General features: G+C 55.2%; 1 protein-coding gene across 1 annotated transcript; it reads right to left on the bottom strand.

Annotated features, from left to right (window-relative positions):
• RSPH1 (radial spoke head component 1) lies at positions 1-19,267 on the bottom strand (the record flags this gene model as incomplete). The annotated part of the gene is made up of 9 exons (XM_080822372.1): positions 1-113; positions 2,170-2,313; positions 3,100-3,262; positions 5,715-5,786; positions 10,094-10,229; positions 10,743-10,833; positions 16,681-16,786; positions 16,891-17,004; positions 19,214-19,267. The coding sequence occupies 9 exons, from the start codon at positions 19,265-19,267 to the stop codon at positions 1-3; spliced, it is 993 nt and encodes a 330-aa protein (XP_080678498.1).
• Between the last annotated feature and the right edge of the window lie 5,753 nt (positions 19,268-25,020).

Raw genomic sequence — 25,020 nt, 5'->3', positions numbered from 1 at the left:
TCAATAAACAGAGCAGAAGGTAAATCCAAAGTCGACGCTGAGGATATTCCGGTAAGTGAGGGTGAGCTCGGGCACCACCTTTGCCGGCACACGCGGTCCAAACACGACCCGCTCTGCGAACGGGGGCCGCGCTGCTCGGCTCTTGCATCCGCACTAAGAAGGGCAAGGACTTGCTGCCTCCCGGTGAGGTGCTCCCTGAGAAGCGCCATGGAATCGAGAGCTGTTTTTCATTGTAAGGAAACGCTATCACCCTCACTGAGGGTGATGAAAAGAGATTGGTAGACTGACCTTCAGCCGTGATGCAGGAATCGGGTTAAATCTTGAGTTTTCGTCATTGGCATGAAATGTTTGCCTACGAGGCCCATTGCTTACTGCAGCCCATTGTTCATTTAAGGTGTTCTGACATTTTGGCGTCTACCCGGGAAGGTGCGGGTAGCACCGTCCCTCCCCTCCCCTCTCTGCCCTGCTCTCAAGAATACCGACACTGCCGTACTTGCTCTGTGCACGTTCTGTGCACAGCAGTCAGCGGTGGTCACACGGTTCCCTCTGCAGGCACACGGCGGGCACACGAGTGGGCACACGGCTGTCATTCTGCAGGCACACGGTGGGCATATGAGTGGGCAGACGGTGGGCACATGGTGGGCACATGAGCAGGCACATAGCTGTCATTCTGCAGACACACGGCGGTCACATGAGTGGGCACACGGCGGGCACATGAGCGGGCCCACGGCTGTCATTCTGCAGGCACATGGTGGGCTCACGAGTGGGCACACGGCTGTCATTCTGTAGGCACACGGTGGGCATATGAGCAGGCAGACGGTGGGCACATGGTGGGCACATGAGCAGGCACACAGCTGTCATTCTACAGACACATGGCAGTCACATGAATGGGCACACAGCGGGCACATGAGCGGGCCCACGGCTGTCATTCTGCAGACACACGGCAGTCACAAGAGTGGGCACACGGTGGGCACACAGCAGGCACAGAGCGGGCACACAGCGGTCAAGTCAACGGTTCTCCACACACTCTCTGTCAGGCCCTAGGTCTCGCCCAGGGCCCCCCGCCAGACGTGCTCAGGATCAGCCCCAGCCTCCCCACACAGAGCATCCCCGTGCCATTTCCCTGCTCGGCAGATGAGGTCCTTCTCTATCCTCACAAACCTCAGGACCCTGGGGACAAATTCAGGATGCGGGGGGTACAAGCAGGAGGCCCCCCGGCTGCCAACGGGCATGCCTGGCGTAGGCCTCCCACGCTCTAAGCCACAGGCTGCCCAGCCACAAGCATGGGCTTCTCTGGTGCACTACGGTGGTGGTTCGTCTCACTTGCCAACCAAAGCCTGACCCTATGTGCGCCCAACACATGGGGATGGAAACCTGTTCTACCAGGAGTTCATTATTACAGAGATTGTCTCCCCCCCCAAAAAAAAATGGGGAGTGCAGGCCTTCCCAAAAAAAGGCATTTGCTCTATATTTGCAACAGAGACAAAAGAACCTGCATGGGGTCCCCGGCCCAGCAACCACCATCTGGAGCCAGCGGTTCCCAGACCACTGGGTCCTGCACCACCGAGATGCCCACCTTAAACCAGACTCAAGGAACTGAGTCCCAAGGAGAAAACCCTCTCTGAACTTCTGCGGCTGCCCACAGCACCTTGTCAAAGGCTCTAGGAACCTGAAGCCCCAACAGCCTGATGGTCACATCCCTGGCCTATGACCTGCGGACACAGAAGCTTCGAGATTTATGGTACCTTCAAACCCACTTGAAAGGGGCTGATTCCCAGCACCACTGGCCACTGATCAGACTGCTGGGATCCAACCGTGGTAAAAATCAGGTAAAAAGAAAAAGAAAAAAAAAAAAAGGAAGCCATGTTCTAAATCTCTAGAAAGACCCTTCAGCCTGAGGCTGCTCTTTTGGTAAAAATGGAGATAATTAGCACGCGACAGACAGCGAGAGACCCCCGCAGGGCTGCAGGCTGTCCCCGCCACCGACAGGGGTTGGTCGGGGCGCCTGAGAGTGGGACATCCCACGGCCCCGCGCGAGTCCTCAGCCGGCCCCTGAGATCTCATCCCAGTCCCCGGGGCGGCCCACGGAGGCCAAGGTCAAAGACAGGAGAACCGAGAGCCCTTCCCAGGGTGTGCCCGCCTCCTCCCTGGGCCCGAGGGCGAGCTCACCCTGGTCGATAGTGTCGTAGCGGAAGTCCTCTCGGCCCTCCTCCCTGCTGCCTTCTCCATCGTCCTCCCCAGGCCTCATGGAGTCGGTCTCCCCCTCGGAACCATCGGCCAGAGCCTGACCCTCCTCTGAGGGCTCCCCACCGCCTGAGGAAACAGTATCACGTGGGCCGCGGGCCTGGGTCTCAGGCAACTGCCTCCTCACCGTCAGCGCCCACTCCCTCCTGCCGACAGGGTGCCCGCCACCTGCCCTGGGGACCCCCACTCCTGCTTGACGCCACCCAATCAGGTCCAGACCTGGAGCACCCATCCCCCATCTCGGCGAGGGGCTCGGTGGGGAAGGGGGGGGTCTACTTCCCACTGAGAAGCCACTGTCTGTTCCCCAGGGTTCCAGAGCTGACGGGGGCAATTTGATGGAGTCGATGAACATTGCTCTCCGAAGCGAAGCGGATGCCCGCAAGCAGAGACCAGAGAGGGGAGGCCTGACCCTGCCGTGCCTGAGGCTGTCCCTCCCCGGCTGTCCTCTCCAGCCGTAGGAACTCCAACGCGTTAGGACTCGTGCCCCGTGCAAACTTCTCCAACGGCCCATGGCGCCTTGGCTACTTCTCAAGAAGAGCACCGGGCAGGGGACAGTCAGCTGCTGCCACCCCCTCTTCAGGAAGGACTTGTCACCTGGCTGCTCACGGCCCCGGCCTGAGCTCACACCCACAGCCAGTCCTGACCGAGGGCGGTGGGCTTTTGGTCCAGGCTTCCCGTGGAACCAACCAGGTGGTCCGTCCAGCCAGTCGTCCCACTTCCCCTCTCTCCTTCCACCCCCAGGAGGCCCCACGCCCCCAGGCTACCCCCCGACATTTTCGTGCACACAAAACAGGCCCAGAGTCCCAGGCCCACAAAGGGGGTGCCCAGGGCCGGCACCCCAGAGGCGCCCCGTACCTTCAGTTTCCAGAGCCTCTTCTGCACCAGGCCCGTCCGCAGGGGGCTGCTCCTCAGGGAGGGTCGGGGTCCACAGAGCCAGTTCTGTGATTTTGGTGGCTTTCCACCTCGGAACCACGGTCATCATTGTCGTCTCCTCCTCCTCCTCCTCTTCTCCTCTTTCCTGTTGTTAAGTTTAAAAACATAAAATTACAGGCATGTGTGTAGACTCGGTGTGGGATGCTTACCGCGAGCGGACATTCGGCCACCGTGACAGCACGGCTCAGTGGTCAGGCCAATTGTCAGCTGTCCCTGGTGTGATCTGGGCTCCAAGGTGGGTCTTGGAAGCACTAGGCTGAGGCACAGACGGGCATCGCCGCACGGCACCCACCCGCGCGCCCCTGCTCCTGCTGTGAACGGCTTCCAGACTTGACATTCCTGCCTTCTGGAGCCCTCGAGAAGTGACAGAGACTGGGTATGGCTTTCAGTTTGCTCCGTCGCATTTTCCAGATCTTCAGCATAAAGATCTTTAGTACAAGAGCTAGCATCCCGTCCCTGGGGGGGAAAGGGCTGGGAGCATCCTAAGACAACCAGACAGTGTGGAAGGGCCTGAACACTAAGTATCTAGAACCAAGAACTGTGGGGGGAAATGAAGTCCCGTGACAGCCAAGGGAGAACTGACATCTCTACACGAGGATTCTTTTGTAAGAGCGTAATTCCGGCCGCCCAGCAGCCGGCATACACCCACCGGACCAAGCATCCCAGCCCTTTCCCCAGTTTTGTATCTGTCACACATTTCCAAAGATCCGAATATCAATAAATCTGGGAAATGTCACTGTTACACAGAGGATAATACATATGACGACGAGGGATAGAGACCTGCCTGTCACTTCCACCGAGTCTCTCAGAACCAGATGGCTTGGTGTCCAAGTTTCTGAACTCCATCCCCCTTGAAGGGGGACGCCAGTGTCCTAGGCCTGCACCGGAGTCCCCAGGGGGCTTGCGAAAACATGGGTGGGAGCTCCTGTGTCGGGACGTCGGGGGTGGGGCCCTACCACCTGCGTTTCTAGCAGATGTTAGACCTCAGATCTCCCATCTTCTGTGCGCTGTGTGACACCTGGTTTCTGTGCTTATCACAGCCCCGGGCGTCATCCCAGAAAGTCCAAGTGCAGCCCTAGACCAAGGCCCCCGGGCTGTGCGTTCCTCCCCAGGCTTATTCCTGAACAGGGGCAGTTCTGGGGGCTTGTGGCAGTATCTCCCCACCTTCAGTGTTAGGGTGTTCTACTTTCTCCCCAGCATCCTGAAATTCTGACTTCTAAGAACTTTTCCCTGAACAGAATAAAACTGCCCGCTCCCCGAATCACAATAAGGGCTCAGTCACTGAGACAGTAAGGGACGGATTTGGGGGGCAGTGGGAGCAGTGTAATAAGTTGAGCCGGCAGGTCCCCTCAGGGGCCCGTGAGGGGTTTCCAGCCCCAGGGGGAGCCCAGCAAGGACTCGGTCCATCGCTGTCCCATCTAACAATACAGCTCGCAGGTCGGCTGTGTTTGCAGTTCGAGACCACGCGCGCCGAGGGCACAACGCAGACAGGAATGTGGGGAGCTGTGGCCCGCTGGGGGTGACACATCAGATTCCTTTAGGTGCCTCGGCTTCTGGGAGCCCCTTCCCTCAGTCACTGCACGTCCTGGGATCCAGGCCGAAACGATGCTGGGGCTGGGGTTGGTCCTATTTTTAGCAACAGAATCAAGCATTTAGGACACTTCAAACCAGGTAGTTTGCTAGGAAACTGACCCTTGCCACAATCCGTGGCCCCTGGTCTAAAGGGATGGTGAAAACAAGCAGGGAGCATGAGGCCAGGGGACCGGTCACAGTGAGCCCACGGAGGATTCTGGCCACTGCAGAGGGCGTGGATAGTTACTCTACAGAACAAAGAGCCTCTGGCAGAGTGATCTGAAGGAACTCAGCAGGGGAGGGGAGCCGGAAAAGAGGGGCCGAGGGCAGGCCTGGGCGTGGGGTGTCCTGGCGGGATGTGCCTGGGGTTGACGTCCAGGGAGGAAGGGGCTGCCAAGGTATTTTATGAAATCGCCTGTAGATCAGGAGATGATGAAAAGAAATCCACCGGCACGTACACACACACATGCAGGCCCACACGCGCACACGCTCACACAAACACGTGCCTAGTGATGACAGCGTTTGCTGGCTCGTTCCTGTGGACCAGGACGCATGGAGCAGGTATCCACGGCAGCGCTGAGTGCTGGGAAGGTGCAAAAAGACAAAATGGGCAGGGCAAGCCGCACGTCAGAAGTGCGACGCTGGACAGACTTGGTGGCCCCATGGCCACAGATGCCAGCCGTCACTCCTGCTACCTGATGCTGCCCAGAGCCCTTGGACTCCAGGCCACCTGCTCCTCCTGACCCAAGCTGCACGTGGGCTTCTGCAGTAGCAGTGACGTGACGCTGCTCAGATCTGGAAATTCGGGTCTGGACCAAGGCACGCACATACAGGCGGACGACAGCATGAGCGTGGCCAAGAGCTGGCATGACTTCCACGTGACCTGACGGGATCCGTGGGCTCAACAGCCCCAGGCAGCTCCTTGGCCTGCGGATAGAGGAAACCATACGCACTCTGCCACTCACCACATCTGTCAAACGGTACTCCCCGTGCTGCTCACATCCGATATCAAACACGTACTTTCCAGGGCCGACAGGCTGCGAGCAAAGAGAGACCAAGAGGGACTTCACACTTAGTGTTCCGTACCCACCGGAGCGCAAAATGCCACGGGGATGTCAGAAAACTGAAAACCAGCCCAAAGGCGGGGAGTGGGACAGCCGATGAGGGTTAAAGGGCTTTTGTGAACTCACAGCCAATGGAATTGTCAGGTATAGGGCCTGTTTGGTTTCTTATGTAAACTTTAGTTTCATCGTCATAAAAGTAATGTACTTATTACAAAAATTTCATGAAGTCGACACCCACAGGCAAACAAGCTAGAGATAGAAGTGTTAATAATACTGGGACATGGTCTTGGGGTGCCCAGGTGGCTCAGCCAGTTAAGCGACTGACTCCTTGTGATTTCGGTTCAGGTCATGATCTCAGGGTCGTAAGATCGAGCCCTGCCTCGGCCTCCGTGCTGGGTGTGGAGCCTGCCTCAGATTCTCTCCCTCTCTCTCCGCCCCTCCCCCTGCTGCTTTCTAAATAAATAAATCTTTAAAAAATACATATTGTGACATAGTCCTTATAACCTTATTCCTTATTTCTAGGGCTTAGATTTTTCTAAATAGAAGTTTGACCGTAATTACACCCAGCGACTCATACTCTGCCATTACTTAGAAACATGGCATAAATGAATTCCCATATTCACAAACGGTCTTCCACAACTCCAGTTGTCAACCTGGTGTTTTCTTTCATCTAAAAATTGTAATCTATTGTACCCGTCTACTACTGTTAATATTTGGCATGCCGACGCTTTCCCTTGACAGAGACCGTGGCGGAGACGTATTTGGAGCCGAATCTAATGTACACTCTTGATACTCTCCTCAGGGAAGTTTCCAGAGGTGGAATTTCTGGTAAACACACACAGTGTGTACATATACACTCACAAAACGTATAGACACACCTATTTTTTTATATATTCACCAGAATGAGGCTCTAATGATCCTCTGTCCCACAACAACACTTAAGAGCCCCCTTGACTTTAAACCCTTGCTTTTCCTGGGCATCAACATTTTGCCCTATCTTTACATTTTTTAAGTATATAAGTAACAGGACTCATCATTAAGTCACATCTTTAAGTTATAAGTAGGGTTGGATTTTTTCAACATTTTTGACCACTTAAAATCCCACTCACTGATGCAAATTCTTTACGTATGCATATTAAATGTTACAAATATCCTAACCCCACTGGTCATTTATCTCTTAAACTTTCTTTATAGCACGTTCTAATCAATATGGGATTATTTTTAGCAAGCAAAATCTGTTGGGTTTTTCTTTATATTTCTTTTTTTTTTTAAAGATTTTATTTAATTTGACAGACAGAGATCACAGGTAGGCAGAGAGGCAGGCAGAGAGAGAGGAAGGGAAGCAGGCTCGCGGCTGGGCAGAGAGCCCAATGTGGGACTCGATCCCAGAACCCTGGGATCATGACCTGAGCTGAAGGCAGAGGCTTTAACCCACTGAGCCATCCAGGTTCCCTCCTTTATATTTCTGCTTAGAAAGTCCTCTTTCTTCATTTCAAAGTTAATGAACATTTACCTAATTTTTTTCTATCTGTCGTTTTGTTTACATTTAAACCCGTGCTCCCTCTAGTGTGTGTCTTCACCTCATGCTGGATGTCAAATGGACTTCATTTTTCTTCCTTTCATTATCAAGTTGTATGAGCACCACTCCTTGACTTCTCCCCATCATGTCCTCATTAATTTAAATGATGCCCTTTCCGGGAGCTAATTTGCTGTATGCACTTGCATCTGTCCCTAGACTTTCTAATCTGCTCCATAATCTGTATTTCTCCAATCTGGTAGCTCAGTTGCAATTATCAATACTTTAAAGTATGTTTTAATAACTTGTCGGCAAGGATATGAACAGGTAATTCTCCGAGGAAGGTAGTTGAACCAGGAGCAGAAGTGCGTAAAGATGCTGGACTTCACTAGGAATCGGGGAAATGCACATTAAAACCACAAGACATTTTTTATCCATCGGAGTTGCGAAAACATTAAAGACTGGTGATACCCAATGTTGGAGAATGTATGACAGAGGATCTCACAGCCTGTTCACCAGAGTGTAAACTAGCATAGCTCTTTTGGGCAGCTGGCGATAGCAATCATGATTCAAAATGTCAATATTTGTAGACTCAGCAATGGCCGTGTCTAACTTACATAAATATCCCCAAATGTGCAAAAAGATCAAGGTCTCTGTGCCTATTTTCGTGTCCGGATGTAATGTGAACCTATTTTATACAGTGACAGCCCTCATGCTGTATGTACGCATGCGGAAAGGGCTGGGTGTCTGGTGACATTACAATTGGAACGGACAGCTGACCCTTGAACAACGCTGGTCTTAACTGCATGGGTCCCTTTACATGCGGATTTTTTTCAATAAATACAGAGCAGCACTATAAATGTGTTTTCTCTTCCTAATGATTTTTTTAAAGATTTTCTTTATTTATTTGACAGACAAAGATCACAAGTAGGCAGAGCAGCAGGCGGGGGCGGGGGGTGAAGCAGGCTCCCCACTGAGCAGGGAGCCCGATGCGGGGCTCGATCCCAGGACCCTGGGATCTTGACCTGAGCCGAAGGCAGAGGCTTTAACCCACTGAGCCACCCAGGTGCCCCCCTAATGATTTTCCTAATAACATTTCCTTTCCTCCAGCTTACCTTATTATAAGAATACAGTATCTAGTATAGATACAAAGTATGTGGCTTACTTTGTTGTGAGGATACAGTGTATAATCCCGGAAACATACGAGTGTGTGTTAATGACTGTTTATCTTGTTGTAAGGCTTCCGGTCCACAGCATGCTCTTGGTAGTGAAGTTTTGGGGGAGTCAAAGTCCTGTGTGGATCTCTGACTGTGCAGGGATCAGGGATCCGTGCCCCGACCCTGCATTGTTCAACGGCCCACTGGACTTGTGTGCCATGTGCACAGGTCTCACTAACCAGCAGAACAAAGCTCTCCTTCTCCAGGGGAGTCTAGGTTTATCAATTTTTCCCAGTGAACTTTTGTCAAATTCTCATTCCCTCCAGAGCTCCCCGTGCTGAAAAGCATCCCGTGAGAATTTTCCTGGGAATTACATATGCAATGCACGGATTGGGGGGAATGTGCTGCTTTACAAAGACTTAAAAGTAGAATCTGTAAGTTAGGGAATGAATTTTATGTCAATGAAAACTAAGTTTTAAAGAGAGTGTGAGGGGGCGCCTGAGTGGCTCAGTGGGTTGGGCCTCTGCCTCCGGCTCAGGTCATGATCCCAGGGTCCTGGGATCGAGCCCCACATCGGGCTCTCTGCTCAGCGGGGAGCCTGCTTCCCCCCTCTCTCTCTGCCTGCTTCTCTGCCTACTCTGTCAAATAAATAAAATCTTTAAAAAAATAAAAATAAAAAAAAATAAAGAGAGTGTGAGGTGGTTTCATTACATGAGTTCAATATTCCCTGCACCCAACTTCCTTCTTTTTAAAGATGTATTTATTTATTTATTTGAGAAAGAGAGAGAGAGAGAGGGAGAGCGGGGAGAGCAGGGAGGGGGCAGAGGGAGAGAATCTCAAGCAGACTCCCCCGCTGAGCACAGAGCCTGCCCTGGGGCTCGATCTCATGACCCTGAGTTCACGATCTGAGTTGAAACCAAGAGTCAGATGTTTAACTAACTATGCCACCCAGGTGCCCCTCTCTATGTCAACTTCTATCGCCTTTAACTTGCTTGGCAAACTCTTCAGGGGACGTTTCTGGCCACGCTGGCTTGAAGCGTGGGGGGAGGGGCGAATAAGCAGGGCTTCTCTGCGTCCCGGCGGGGCCCCCACAACCACAGAGCCCTCCAAACAGAAATGACCAATTATGAGCCCTGCGTACTGGCCACACCTTCCCACACAAGCCCACGTCCAGGGTGGGTGGGCTAGCCTGCGGCAAGGAGGAAGCTTGTGGGTCTGCCCTCCCAGCGCTCCAGCCCCGTGCCTCCCAGGGCAAAGGATGTCCGAACACCCACATGCTCACAAGCATGGGAAATGTCTCACATCTGACCTACCCATGAGGAGGAGCACATATGAGAGACGGGACCACACACCCCCCCCCGCCCCGCTTTATAAGGATGGGCTAGGTCACAGCCCGGGTAGAGTGGGGGTTTCACTGAGATACAGAGAAAAGAACCAGGTGCCCTCCGCTCTGCCGTCTGTAAGCATCAGAGACTTGGGGGGGAGGCATGGCTGCCCCCTCCCTGTATTTGGAGGGGTGGGAGGGTTCCCTGAGTTTTTAGTATTCTACGTTCACATATTTACACAGACAGGGGGAGGAGGGCGCACTTCGTTTCCCACTGACTTACATTTTTGTTGAAGAACTTGCCCTGGTACCTGTGGTTCAGGTGAATGAGTTCGGCCGCTCCCTCTTGTTGTCCGTTCACCCAGGTACCTATGTACTTACTGCCCGTCTCTGCGTAGAAATAGGTGCCTTGCCCGTGCCTGGTGAAGACAGAGGGAACATGCACTCTCCCCGCACAGTGGAAAGCCTTCCAGGTTTATAAGACAGACATTTAAATTGAGGGTGGCCTATCCTTGGCTCTTCTATCTGCGCCCCATCAAAGCACGCGCCTGCTCTGTGTGCCCATGCATGGGAGGGGCATCGCGTGCTGGACAGCGACACTGACACCCTTCCCGATGCCCTTCCTGGGTATCATTTGGGTCACATGGGAAAGAGGCAGCGCTCCCAGGAGGCTCTGTGGCTCTGTCCCCCGGTGGGTACTTCTGTGGCCTCCTCGCCCTGGGGGCTCTGAATGAAGGACCGCGTATTCTCCCCACGCATCTGTACCTGCCCAGTCATGTCACATCTGGAGTGCCCACCTGAAAGCCTTGAAGGGTTTGGACCGCCTGGCAGAGTTGGCTAATGGGCTTTTGTCATGATTCCGCCTCATAATAAGACGCCGTCATATTCTCGTTACATAAACAGGTGTACAGAATAGAAGAGAGAACGCAAACCTTTGGTGAGCAAACCACTCCCCAGTGTAGGTGTCATTATTGATGTAGTAGTAGACGCCGTAACCGTGCCTTTGGTCATCCGCCCACTCCCCTGGAAGGGACGACACAAAAGCGGGCCCGGGTGAGAAGGGAGAGATGGGCTTCACCTGCTGTCTCCTCCCGCTGGGACCCCCTCCGTCCCCCTGCCCCTCTGGCTGGATGGCGTGGTGTGGGGGGCTGGCTAAGGGAAACTGAGTCAGGGGCCTCCTGGATGCAGGTCTGGACAGGTGCACACATTTGGGCAGCAGTCCCCTGCATGTGCCGACAACAGGTATCACCGCTGGTCGGTGGCGGAGCAAGGATTCAAACCCGGGTTTTGTCGTGCAGTTGTCTCTACACCACACCCCTGCTCGCACAGTTCAACAATCCAGCAACAACACCCAGGCTCGTCAATCCCGCCCCGGCCTCTCCCAGTGGCTCAGTCTCTTTCCCACCTTGTCACCTCACTCAGACACACCTTCCCAGCCTGAGCGACTGGGGTGCACCACCTACACACCGGCTCCAAGGGCGTGGACGCCGCACTGTTTGTTCCCAGCCCCTGCCTCTGCCTGGACTCTTCCCTCACTGATCGTCCCTGCCTCCTCCCCTCCGTGCCACTTCCTGCGAATCTCCCGCTGCCTTGCTGAGAAATACTGGAACTGGCAAAGATACCATAAAATTCCCAACACCTCTACCGTAATGACAGCTGCAAACTAGTTAGGGAATGCGGTCGATCCTAGAAGATAGATCCCCGCTCCAGGAGACTTACGACACCCTCCAACCTTACAGCTCACACAGGGAAGAAACTTAAGAGTATTCCGAGGTTGACCACTCCTAAAAATGCACGTGGCGTTGCTAATAACAAGTTGTTACCTGGAATGACGCTTTTCTAGACTAAGCATAATTTTTTTTTAAAAGATTTTATTTATTTATTTGACAGACAGATCACAAGTAGGCAGAGAGGCGGGCAGAGAGAGAGGAGGAAGCAGGCTCCCTGCTGAGCAGAGAGCCCGATGTGGGGCTCGATCCCAGGACCCTGGGATCATGACCTGAGCCGAAGGCAGCGGCTTTAACCCACTGAGCCACCCAGGAGCCCCTAGACTAAGCATAATTTTAAAAAATGAATTTTCATCAATTTCTGATCAAAGACAAAAGATAGAATTCCCTATTTTCTCTGTAGAGAGGGATATTACAGAATTGTGGTCGGACAGACATTCCATTATTAGCTAGACAGACAAGGAAAAGGCGTGTGGCAGCCATGTCGGACATGAATTTTTAAACATCTGTTTGTTAATTCCTTGGATTTTGTAAGAGTCGTGGCATTTTAAAATTGTTTTTATTCATTTTGATTTTTTATTACAAATGAACATCCACATGTATGCCAATCTTATGTTCTTTTCCTTAAAGAGAGTCTCCAAGACTTGCATAAGCTTCTGGCTTCCAGGAGAACGGGCTCTGCTTCCGCATCAAGAGAAAGAAGACACAGCACGCCAAGGACATGTGGATCGTCCAGGAAATAGGTGTTTACGTGAGTGAATCCCATGTTCATCGACAGCAACAGATCGACAGAAGGGCCCATCTACACGTTTTCTCTACCAGTCCCACAAGGTCTCGAGCACTCTGAGACAGACTGACCTGACCTGGGGGAGCCTGCCCCCCGCCCCCCAAGTGCGGGGCAGACCCACAGCTGACAGCCCAGAGAGGAGGAAGCGGGAACCGGCGTGAGGGAAGAGGTGTGACGTGTGTCAGGAACAGCATGAGCAAGGGTGACGGAGAACCCCCACACTGAAATAATTCAGCAAACACAGGGACTCAAACCTAAAGTCGCCCTGAGGATAGAGAGAGGGCGCAGGAGTCCTGCAGGCTCGGCTTTCAAGGAGCCATTGTGTCCTGGTAAATTACCAGTTTAAAAGGAGGAGGAGGAGGAGGAGGAGGGCAGATGAGCAGCAGAGGCAGTTTCTGTGGTATAAATATTCTCACTGCGGCCAAGGTTGAACTGGGCACGGGACTGGGGACAAGTGGCCCAGAGCTGGCTCGTGTGAGCTCTCAGGAGCTGAGCAACAGGGCGCCGGGAGGCCAAGACGTCACTTGGTTTCTTCACCAAAAAAGACCATGACAAAACGATTCCACCCTCTTCTTTTGGCCACTACAGCTGGTCTCCAGGGCAGCGTGTCAAGAAAAATGTAGTAAGTACTTCGCAGAAAATTTTCTAGAAACAAATTAACTTACGGGGCACCTGGGTGGCTCAGTCAATTGAGCATCTGATTCTTGAATTGAGCTCAGGTTGTGATCTCAGGGTCTTGGGATGGAGCCCCCTGTCCGACGGGCTCCGTGCTCAGTGGGGGTCCCCTTGAGATTCTCTGTCCCTCTCCCTTTGTCTCTTCCCCCATTTTCTCTCTCTCTCTTGCTAATAAATAAATAAACATACATGAAGGAAGGAAGGAAGGAAGAAAAAAGGGAGGGAGGGAGGAAGGAAGTGGGGGTTCCTGGCTGGCTCAGTCAGTTAAGCATCTGCCATCAGCTCAGGTCATGATCTCAGGGTCCTGGGATCGAGTCCTGCATCGGGCTCCCTGCTCAGCGAGGAGTCTGCTTCCCCTTCTCTCTCTGCCCTCCCCCTACTTGTGCGCACGCGCTCTCTCTCTCAAATAAATAAAATCTCTAAAAAAAAAAAAAAAAAAAGAAAGAAAGAAAGAAAATAATTAAATTGCAAAGGCACCAAATTTCAAGCCAGTGCGGAAACTTTTAAAAGTCCTGGTTTACTGAACAAACAAGGTGTTAGCAATCCTGCCCAGCAGATGGTAACCGGGTGGCAGGAAATGGTGACGTGAGGGAGCTAAGTGAGGGAAAGGTCACCTCCTGGAGCAGGTCTTTAACACCGCGGGCCAGGTTTCCCTTTGTACATGCATGCCGCTGAGCAGCTGCGCTGCTGTTGCTTTAACCGTGCACTTCGTTGTTCAGTCTTCTGACCCCTAACCCTGTACTTTCTCATCACTCTCCATCTCATCACCAGAGTGTTTTCAACTACATTTCTGTTTGGGAGAAACTCCACGGTTGGCTGGCTGGTGGTCTGTGTTGGTTTTCCTCCAGGAGAGCACCGACCCCTTACAAAGCTCTCCACATGCGTCCAACCCTGTCGCCGTCCCCAGGCTTCTAGGCCTCCCAGGTCTGGAGCTCTGGGGATTAAAGACCATTTAAAGCAAAATGCCCTGGGGCACCTGGGTGGCTCGGTGATTTAAGGGTCTGACTCTTGATTTCAGCTCGGGGTCACGATCTCAGGGTTTTGAGATCAGTCCCTGCGTCAGGCTCTACGCTGGGTTCAGAGTCTGCTTGGGATTCTCTCTCTCCCTCTCCCTCTGCCCCCTCACCCCTGCTCATGTGCAAGCGCTCGCACTCTCTCTGTCTCTCTCAAATAAATAAGCAAATAAATAAATGAAATCTTTTTAAAAATAATATAAAAAAAATAAATAAAATGAAATGCCCTTCTAAGAAGCTCTCTGCCCACCTAAGGTGCGGGTGAGTCACTGTCTGCCCCACTGGTTCCCTCCACTGCCAGGTCCGCAGAACAGGAACGAGATGGGAGCTGACATCCGTGGGACATCACTCTAGTGGTGGTTCCTGCCAGCTAGGGTCTTTGCATTGGCCACCTCCTTTGGGATGTATAATAACCGAAACACATTTTTACAGGGACCGCACCCAAAAACCAGAGAGATCATGCACCTTGCCCAAGGCCACACAGCAGGACGGAGACAAAGATCCCGATTTCTGTGGTTCCAACATCGTGCTCTCTTGCATAAGCAAGGGCCATGCATTCGTGTCTTCTTCCGGCTCTGGCCACTGAGAGCGTCCAGAAAAGCCAGCTTCGAGTCATATCGCTTTGTCTCTCCGCGGTGTCGTGACTACATATCTTCATCTTTATTGGCCCCCCGCAGCTACAGCACCGGTCCGGGAGAAGGGTATTCCCTCGCCTTTCCCAAGCCCTCGTCGACCGTCCGTTTCTGCATCTCACGGTCTGTAGACGTGGTCCGAAAGTCCCTCTAAAGTGGCTCCCACTCACCCCCCAACCTCATTCCCCGCTTTACCACTGCTCGAGTGGCCCCCAAACCAGGAGTGTCCGCTCGTCCCTGGGCTCCCCATCAGGCTCAGTGGGTTGATCAGGAATGTGCCCCCAGCCCTAGGCCGAGGCTGAGTACTCTCGATAACCTGCAGAAAACCACTCTGCGTCCCTTAGGGTGGAAGAGGGCCAAACACACAGTCTTGAAAAATTCAGCCATGTCTTAACGTAGACTTTGTGACTGGAAGGTTGTTCACTGGCTGAGCTAAAATTAACATCGTAGCTTTTGACCTCAAAGAAGAAATCACTGAGCAGCGACTACACCCTGCACACTTTAACGTACAAAGCCACATGGAGACACAAAAACTCACGGCTGTTTGCAAAGAAGGTCTACATGTTGGCTAACCTTCACGTTAAAAGGCCCTTCGATCCCTTATCCTGAGTACCGTCTTTACATATTTACATGCCGTTCCGCTTGTATTAAAGTCTACACTAAAATAAAACATGACACCAATGAGATTAGGTTCATAACCGTCTGGAAGGAATTAAATCAAACTCTAAATTAAATTGTTTCAAGTTGATTTAAAAAGCAGATGGTGTTCCTTCTGCGATAGGAAACAGCAGAAATTCCTCTCTAACACGACCAGCGCTGGCAGGCCTGCCCTGGCTCTCGGACTCTGGCAGAACCTCTGGGTCAGAATTCCTTGGTTCCACTTTCATTCGGTGATGAGGGAGGCAGCTCTGGCTTGCACCGAAGGATACGTCCTCACCGGGAGGCGATGCTGCCGGCGGACGTGAACTGAGAGCTCGCCATCCACCAGGCACAGTTCCCCCATGTTCACTCCCCACGCTGCAGACCAGAGCTGGGACAGCGAGCAGTGAGGCTCCCTACACGAGCTCACACCTCTTGTCACCACAGCTCCGGGGCTGCCGTCATAGCTCCCCTGGAAAATCTGATGAAAACTGGATATGTTCTTCCCAGGAAAAGTCCAGAACACAGAATCCTGCATAGTTTCTGAGGGCTCACACCCACTCCCCACTCGTCTGTCTTCCCAGGCTCGTCCCTCATTGGGATCAGACCAACATGGTAGTCACACCAGGTGATGACGGCGCATGGGGGCAGCCGAGAGGTTCTTGGAAATAAGGGAACAAGAATTTCCCTCCCACATAACATTGGCAGGTAAGAAATCGTGGCAAGGGGTGCCTGGGTGGCTCCGTGGGTTAAACCTCTGCCTTCGGCTCAGGTCATGGTCTCAGGGTCCTGGGATCGAGCCCCGCATCGGGCTCTCTGCTCGGCAGGGAGCCTGCTTCCTCCTCTCTCTCTCTGCCTGCCTCTCTGCCTACTTGTGATCTCTGTCAAATAAATAAATAAAATCTTTAAAAAAAAAAAAAAAAAGAAATCGTGGCAGACGTAGGAATGCCAACTTAACGAGGCAGCGTGTCTTCCAGACCAGCGGCCTTCAACAAAGGAGCCACCAGGTCTAAAGAAACCACGTATTCATCAGAAGAGGGACTGGCCAGAAAGAGAAACAGCAAATCAACTTCAAGGGACTGAAAGGACAGAGTATTTGAAGTCAAGGGTCCGGACCCCATGACGCCTGTGCTCCCTCACTGCCTCCCTTGCTTTTGGTACCGAGCACACGGGCTCACAGCTGTGCTGACTGCAGGGGCAGCAGCCGGTGCGTTCATTACCGGCCTGTCTGGTTTCTGCGTCAACCCCGTGAACCTAGGAGCACAGCTGTGTTTATTGAGTGACTGACCGATCTGGAGGACTCGAAGCTCCCTCACACAGCTCGGCGACCACAGACAAGTTCAGTCCCCACACATCAGCTTTTCAGCACAACCATCTGCTTTGTGAGCACGTCTTACCTTCATATCTTGAGCCATCTGGGTATATGAAAGTGCCGTGACCATGCTTTTTATTTTGAACATATTCTCCCATGTACCGAGCACCATTTTTAAACTTGTAGACACCCTGAAACACATTGATTATATACAATTCGTATCATTCCTGCATTCAGGGCTCACCACCAGAGTATTAACTGGAGAAATCTAGCCACTGAAGGCACCTGTTCTGACCTGGCCGTGTCTTTTCCCGTGTTCGTAGTTCCCTTCATACGTGTCGCCATTGGGCAGTCTTGCTTTCCCATGTCCATGCCGTTCACCTGCCTCATTCCGCTCCCCCTCGTACTCCTGGGCAGAAGAGACAGGGGCAATTACAGCTACCGAGTATTAATCACTAAGGATGCGTGAAGCGTTTTCGTAAGTAGTATTTCATGGAATCCCTCCCAATCTTCAGCCCCATCTGACGGGTGAGGTAGGAAACCACACCTGGGTGATGTGGAGCCTTGGTCCAAGGTGACATCCTGGGACCTGTCACCCGTGGGAGCCTCCCTCGCTCTCTCCAACATCTGAGTTTGCAATTGATCATGATAATCCTTTGCCCTGTAAGCAAAATCGACAAACTGCGGGAAACGCGAGGCACTCCTAATTGTGTTCTCTGTGGGGACAGGCGTGAAGTAGCAGACGCGGCTGGAGTGGCCTCAAGCCACACTAGGAATACCTCCTTGTTCCTTCTTCCAATACCCCAGGACTCAAAATGCAAAAATCCGCCTCTTCCTCCAAGGATCCCGGGGCTGCCTGTGGCCTCAGGACCCCTTTCGCCGTCAGGGGCGCCCGCGGGAGAGTAAGCCAGGCGGGGGAGCTAAGGAGTAAACGGGGCTCAGCTGTCACCAGCGTCCCTAACTCCACTTAGTTAATCTCCTTACAGAGTTTCAACTCCTCAGCAAGAGACTCGAGTTTCAAACACTTGTAGACTAATACGGAAATAATTATGTAGCTTACAAGTAAATCAGTTAAAAAAAAAAACAAAAACCTAACACGGGTTTGTAATTCACTTGATTTCTCCTACCCTTCAGGAAATAAACATTCCTCAAGCCCCTAACCATGAGTGCAGAGTGAACATACACATAATAAAAGGGCCAAGGCACAGAGTAACGGTTTGACACGAGTGGTACCCACAAAGAGGGCAACACCAGCTCAGACCCACGACTAGGACGTCGGGGAAAAAACCCTTTGTGGTCTGCCTTTGCCCAGCACTGTCTAGCTCAAAAATCCTTGCTCGGTACGGAAGGTAAATGTGTGTGACCTTACCGATTTGTTTCAGGGTTAGTCGAAATCAAAATGTATAAAAGCTCTCCGCCTCGCTCAGGAGACCTCCCAAGGCACCCCATGGGGGTGACCGAATGGGGGAGGGGGGCTCTAAAATGACCCCAGCTGTGATTCAAAGCTAAAGTTATGGGCACAAAAGAGTTACAAATCACTAGGGCTACCTGAGAGGATAACTTTGAAGTCTTACTGGGCAGATGCTGTAGGTTGGGTTCCCCCAGAAACAGACCCAGAGCAAGTGACGTTTTAAAAGTGTCCCCCGAGAAATCAACAAAGGGGATGGGGAAACAGACATGAAAGAGGAGGGTGGGTGTGTCAGGAGATGTCCCCACCTGGGCCTCAATGCCCCGGGATTGCTGGAGTGTAAATCACTGTGGTTTGTCCTCTTTTTAGCACGAGCTGCTGGCTGTCCGGAGAGCACGGATTCCTGGCTTCCGGCCCTCCCTACTGGCCGGGTGGCTTCGCGTCCTAGAGGGGCTAGTCTTGAGCAGTGACCAACCGGGGCAGAAGCTGGGAGGTGGGCACGGCTAGCGAGCAAAAAGTTCTGAGCATCTATCACAGCCGAAGTGGTAGGTTTTTCAGCTAATTCTGAAACTGTCTCCACTCTGCACCCCCAGCACACAGGCTGTGGCTGGGGTTCCCACCTGTCAGCCGGGAGACCTTCACCCTCTGGGTAGAGTGATTAGTCTGGGGACATCCACCTACGCCCACGCAGAGGCCTGCTCCCGGCCAAACGCCGGGCACCCAGCACCGCCTCTCCGCTGCCTGCTCCGGGAACGAGTCCAGTGACGTGGGTCAGCTCCCGCAAGACCGAAGAGAGCCGGTGGGATTCCAGGCCTCTGGGTGGAGGCCTCTCCGAGAGCCCCTCGCATCTCTCGAAGGACGCCGCGAAGCCCCTCTCCACCCACTGGATCCCGAGGCGCAGGCTCCGGGGCAGACCGAGCGCCCTGCAGGCTCGCCAGGGCGGGGGGACCCGCCGGCCTGGGAGGGCGCCCGGACGGAGACGGCAGCAGGCGGGGGATGCTCCCAGAGGCCGGGCTGGGAAGTCTTCGCCTTTAACGGGAGGCGGATGCGGAGGGAGGAGGCGGCGAGAAGGGATGTGGCAAGAGGACGTCAGCGGGGCACCTGCCACCGCCAACGTCCCGGGCGCGGCGCCGCGGTGGCCCGCGCGGTTCCGGTCCCCGGCTGGCCTCCGCGGGGCGCCCGGGAAGCCCCCCGCCCCCGGAGCGCTCACCCCAAGGTCATTCTCTCCCTCCTCCTCCAACTCCTCCGAGCCCAAGTCCGACATGCCCTGGCCCGGGTCTCGGTCCTCGCCGCCACCAGCGCGTCTCCAGTCGGTAGGTCCCCGCCGCCCGCACCGCCGCGTCCGCCGTCGCCGTGGAGACGAGGTCCGCCCCGCCTCCCCTCCGGCGCGGGCCCTGGGGAGGGGACCCGAGGGGCGGGGCGGGGCGGAGCCACTGGCCGCGTTCGGGCGCTGTCATAGCAACGGGAGGGGGCGCCCGGGCCTGTGGCCGCCCGGGAAGAAAGGGGCGGGGCCTGGGCGGGAAGGGGCGGGGCGGAAGGGCGCGGGGCGGAGCCACTGGCCGCGTTCGGGCGCTGTCATAGCAACGGGAGGGGGCGCCCGGGCCTGTGACCGCCCGGGAAGAAAGGGGCGGGGCCTGGGCGGGAAGGGGCGGGGCGGAAGGGCGCGGGGCGGAGCCACTGGCCGCGTTCGGGCGCTGTCATAGCAACGGGAGGGGGCGCCCGGGCCTGTGGCCGCCCGGGAAGAAAGGGGCGGGGCCTGGGCGGGAAGGGGCGGGGCGGAAGGGCGCGGGGCGGAGCCACTGGCCGCTTTCTGCGCTGTCATAGCAACGGGAGGTTACCTCGACCAATCGGCGCCCGGGAAGAGGGAGGGGGCGGACTTGGGATGGACTCGGCGCCCACCCGCCGTCTAGCGGGGACCCCGCGTGGCTGGCCCGGGCGGCCCGCCGGCTGGAGCGGTCACGAGGGGCCGCCTTTGGACCAGGGCCCTAAAGACGTGCCGCGCAGACGACGCACAGGGGCCCGCCCTGGGCAGGGCTTCACCTCTGCCTGCGCTGAGCCCCGCCCCTTCCGACCCGGCCCCTTGGCTTCTTGGGTCCCTCCGTGGGCCCTGCCTGCTCCTCCCCACCTTCTGGGCTCTCCCGACCCTTCGGTGTTGGCGTCCGGAGAGATCTGTCCGCCGTGTCTGTAAACTTCCTCCTGACGCGGGGAGTCAGTGTTGCGGGCGCGTCCGCACTGATGCCCTTCAGAGCTTGACATCCCTTCTCCACCCCGAGCCTGGGTCCAGTCCCGTCTCTACCCCAAGGAAGAAAGGACTTCAAGTCCATGTATCATCTACCGCCTGCCGTCCGTCCACCTGTCTATCCTCCATCTAGCTATCAGCCCCCACAGCACCGAGGAAAGTGTTTTCCCGCAGCAGATGGTCAGCCAAGCCAGGGAAATCCAGTCCACAGGCCGTTAGATTCCCGGTGAGATGGAAATACGGTCGAGGTCTTTCTTCATCAGTGGTACTTAACAGAATCTCTGTTTTGTATGTGTGAATACACAAAGACCGCCCGAATGAACAAGCAAAGACCGTGTATTCAGAGCTTGCCCTAGCGAGGAAGTCAGCCACCATCACCTGCACGGGCGGAGCTCATGGGCAGGCAAAGGGGAGGCAAAGCTTACAGTGGAAGAGGGGGGGGTCTCCAGGTGCGCCCCGATTGGAGGCCGTTAGCCCAGGGAAGCTCTGGGTGTTAACTAGAAGTGGGACATCCTATGTGACTGGTTAGCAATGCATATTGAACTTTCTCTGCTTGGTCCGAAGCTGGAAATGGAGACAAAGATGACGAAATGGCTCAGTTATTAATCAAGTCCTGGCCGGTGGTTACAGGGGTTAGTGTTTGCCCCTAGATCACTTGATAGAGATAGCGGACTGACTTCCGAGAAGTCCGACTTAACAGCACGCTGGCTTCCTGGACTGGTTACTATAGATAAAGGGTTGGTTTCCTGGGCTGTAGCTTGTGGCTCCGAATTGTTTTTCTGTGTGCTTTGGCCGTTGTACATTTGTATATCCGATTTCTAAAGAGTTTTTGCAAATGACACAAATAACCATCAACTCAAATCTAAATATCTTTTTTTTTTGGAGTTTTAATACCTTGAACAATAACAATAACCCAATCATTTTATTTCTTAAAGTCATCATTGTTCCTGGTGAAGACATGACTCTCCTAGAGCCAGAATGCATGAGTTCTAATTCTGGGTTCCCATGGCTTTGGTGACCTTGGGTAATTCACCCGCCCTCTGAACCTCGGATTCCTATTTTGTAAACTGGGGAGGATAAGCCCTTCTGATCTCAAGGAGCTGTCATGGGGATCAAAAATAATATTTTTATTAACATATTGTTATTTATTATGAAAGCTACCTAATGTAAACAATAAAACTATTACAAAGAAATCATGTATCATTCAAAGAAAGTTCCTCTCACACCCACCCCAAGGTGTGTGTTGTTTGTTGTTGCTGTGGGGGTAGGGGTAGGGGTGGCTGAGGAAATAGTTTGATCTTGCCAACAGCCTTACAAGAGTGCCAAACCCATGAGGGCATCCACGGAACTCCCAGATCACATGTGCTTTCCAGGCCATCCCTCAGAAACAGTGACATAATGGAAGGTAGTGATCTTAACCTAATGTCAGTCCCAAACACATCACTTACTGAAAAAAGAGACAATTAACAAGCAAATTAACACCCAAGACCCTACAATTAGCGCTATTTGTTCGTTGCAAAGAAAAAAAGATAATAAACACCAAAACTTAACAGTTTTTCTTGTGGGGAAAAGCGAGGTGTTTGGGGAATGGATGATCATGATCTCCTTTATACTTGGCAGTTGCCACATTTAGTACAATTAAGCATGTCTTTCTATAAGAAAATGTCAAAAATATTCTAAATGCTAGAAATCCGGAGTGGCAATTTGTCATTCAAATATATGTTAGCTTTCTTGCAAGTGAAAACGGATGTCAGAAATTCCACTTTCAAACTTGTTCTAACGATGACAGTGATCGAAGTCTGCTAAGTGTCCAGCTCCGCGCCGGCTGTGTCCTGTTAAGTCCTCGCTGCTGTCCCCCCAGCGCACGGCCAAGGAAAGGAAGCGCTGGGAAGTACTGTCTTCGCTCCAGGGCAAACAGCCTGCAGGATCAAAGCCATTGCTGCCCCTCACTGCACCCCACGGCCCCCCAGATCTCTGGTTTAAAGGAGTAACTGGTGTTCTGGGGTGGCCCGAAACCGTCACCCAGGCAGAGAGTCGCTGTTCCGTGAGCTTAGACTGAAGAACCAGAAGCAGCTTAAGCCCCTGTTCAGGATCCCATCGCAGGGAGCAACTGGGCACCGGCTGGCCATGGAGCTTGTGAGTCCTGGAGCTTACGACGTGACTGACCTCTCGTGCGGACGAGTCAGCTACCGGCCCCCCATCGTTCAGTCCACAGCAGTGTCACCCCGCCACCCCCATCGTCAGTCCACGGCAGTGTCACCCCGTCCCCCCATCGTTCAGTCCACGGCAGCGTCACCCCGCCCCCCCATCGTCAGTCCACGGCAGTGTCATCCCGTCCCCCCATCGTTCAGTCCACAGCAGTGTCACCCCGCCCCCCCCATCGTCAGTCCACGGCAGTGTCATCCCGTCCCCCCATCGTTCAGTCCACAGCAGTGTCACCCCGCCCCCCCCCATCGTCAGTCCACGGCAGTGTCATCCCGTCCCCCCATCGTTCAGTCCACGGCAGTGTCACCCCGCCCCCCCCATCGTCAGTCCACGGCAGTGTCACCCCGCCCCCCCCATCGTCAGTCCACGGCAGTGTCACCCCGTCCCCCCATCGTTCAGTCCACGGCAGCGTCACCCCGTCCCACCATCGTCAGTCCACGGCAGCGTCATCCCGTCCCCCCATCGTCAGTCCACGGCAGCGTCACCCTGCCCCCCCATCGTCAGTCCACGGCAGTGTCACCCCGCCCCCCCCATCGTCAGTCCACGGCAGCGTCACCCCGCCCCCCCATCGTCAGTCCACGGCAGCGTCACCCCGCCCCCCGCATCGTCAGTCCACGGCAGCGTCACCCCGCCCCCCGCATCGTCCAGTCCACGGCAGCGTCACCCCCCCCATCGTCAGTCCACGGCAGCGTCACCCCGCCCCCCGCATCGTCAGTCCACGGCAGCGTCACCCCGCCCCCCGCATCGTCAGTCCACGGCAGTGTCACCCCGCCCCCCCATCGTCAGTCCACGGCAGTGTCACCCCGCCCCCCCGCATCGTTCAGTCCACGGCAGCGTCACCCCCCCCATCGTCAGTCCACGGCAGTGTCACCCCGCCCCCCCGCATCGTCAGTCCACGGCAGCGTCACCCCGCCCCCCGCATCGTCAGTCCACGGCAGTGTCACCCCGCCCCCCCGCATCGTCAGTCCACGGCAGTGTCACCCCGCCCCCCGCATCGTCAGTCCACGGCAGTGTCACCCCGCCCCCCCATCGTCAGTCCACGGCAGCGTCACCCCGCCCCCCGCATCGTCAGTCCACGGCAGCGTCACCCCGCCCCCCCATCGTCAGTCCACGGCAGCGTCATCCCGTCCCCCCATCGTCAGTCCACGGCAGCGTCACCCCGCCCCCCCGTCACCCCGTCCCCCCATCGTCAGTCCACCGCAGCGTCACCCCGTCCCCCCATCGTTCAGTCCACCGCAGCGTCACCCCGCCCCCCCCATCATCAGTCCACGGCAGCGTCACGCGCCGCAGGTCCGGCGGGGCGTGAAGAAGCGAGACGGCCGCGTCCCCGGCCTCCCGCGGCGACACCGGTCCCGATCCAGACTGCCCGGTCCAGAAGCGCTCAGACCCGGCTCCCCGCCTCGGACAGACCGCGGAGTCCCGGGAAGGCTTCCTCAGGCCAAGCGGATTCTCCGCAGCCCCAGACCCCCTGACCCCTGACCCCGGGTGACCCCGACGGCCTGGTGGTCACACAAGCAGCGCTTTCAAACTCCGACGAAAGGCCTCGAAACGCCTCCTTAACTCGTCTTGCTCCTTTCTTCGTGGGCGCGAGGGGCAAAAGGGCGAGCACATCGCCGAAGGGGGTTTCTTCACTGGAAAAGAAGGAAGAACCTCCCCCGCCTCTGAAAAACCTTTCCGGGGAGACCCGAGCAGAGTTCTCCCGTCATGCCCCGGCCAGCCCTTCCCATCAGCCACCGGGAGGCGCTTCCCATCGTCTACGAGGGAGCCCTTCCCGTCAGCCACCGCGAGGCTTCCCATCAGCCCCCACGAGGGACTTCCCATAACCCCCCGGCCGGGAGCTTGCGCAGACGCACCCCTCGGTGACGGAGGGAGGGCCGCGACGGCCGGGCCGCGGGTGAGTGGAGAGCGGGAGGCCCGCCGATGCGCCCGGCTCCGTTTCCCCAGTGAGAAGTCCTCTCCTTGCCCTTCCCGAATAGAGGCGACGGAGACCCGCCTCTCGCAACCTCCCTGCCCTCCTCCAAAAAGAGAACGAGTGAAGGAAACGCGGTCCAGGCTGGCCCGCCGGTGAGGGGGCCCTGGGGGACCTCGGGCTTGCTCCAGCGGGGCCGGAAGTGCTGGCAAGCCCCCGGGGTGTGCCCCTCCCTCCACACCTTTCCGGCCTCCTCCAGGCGGGGGCTGTAGGCCTGGCAGTTGCCATGGCGACGAGCTGCGCCCCTTCCGAGCTCTTCTGGACCGGCTCGAAGCGGCCCTAAGAACCAGGGGGGATCGGAAGAACGCAGACAGGCCTGTCCGGTGGGGTTGAGGCTGCAGCAGCCGCCCCGAGACTAAGCCGGGCCTCTCAGCAAGGAGATTTCAGACCCGTCTGGACCGTGCAAATGTCGGGCTGTCCGTTAGGGTTGCTTCCGTCGTGCGCAACATAGGCGTGCACCGCGTGCCGCCCCTGTGCAGGCCCCGGTGTGCCGCCGATAGACGGGCGCGTAGACCAGCCGTGTCACTGGATGCTTTAAAAACGGGAATGGCAACTTCTTTTTTTAAAACAGAATTTTAATGGCATTTGGTGGATACGAGCCAGA

This window comes from Martes martes (genome assembly GCF_963455335.1).
Source record: "Martes martes genome assembly, chromosome: 1".
Classification (NCBI taxonomy): Eukaryota; Metazoa; Chordata; class Mammalia; order Carnivora; family Mustelidae; genus Martes; species Martes martes.
This window is presented reverse-complemented; position numbering and strand designations above follow the sequence as displayed.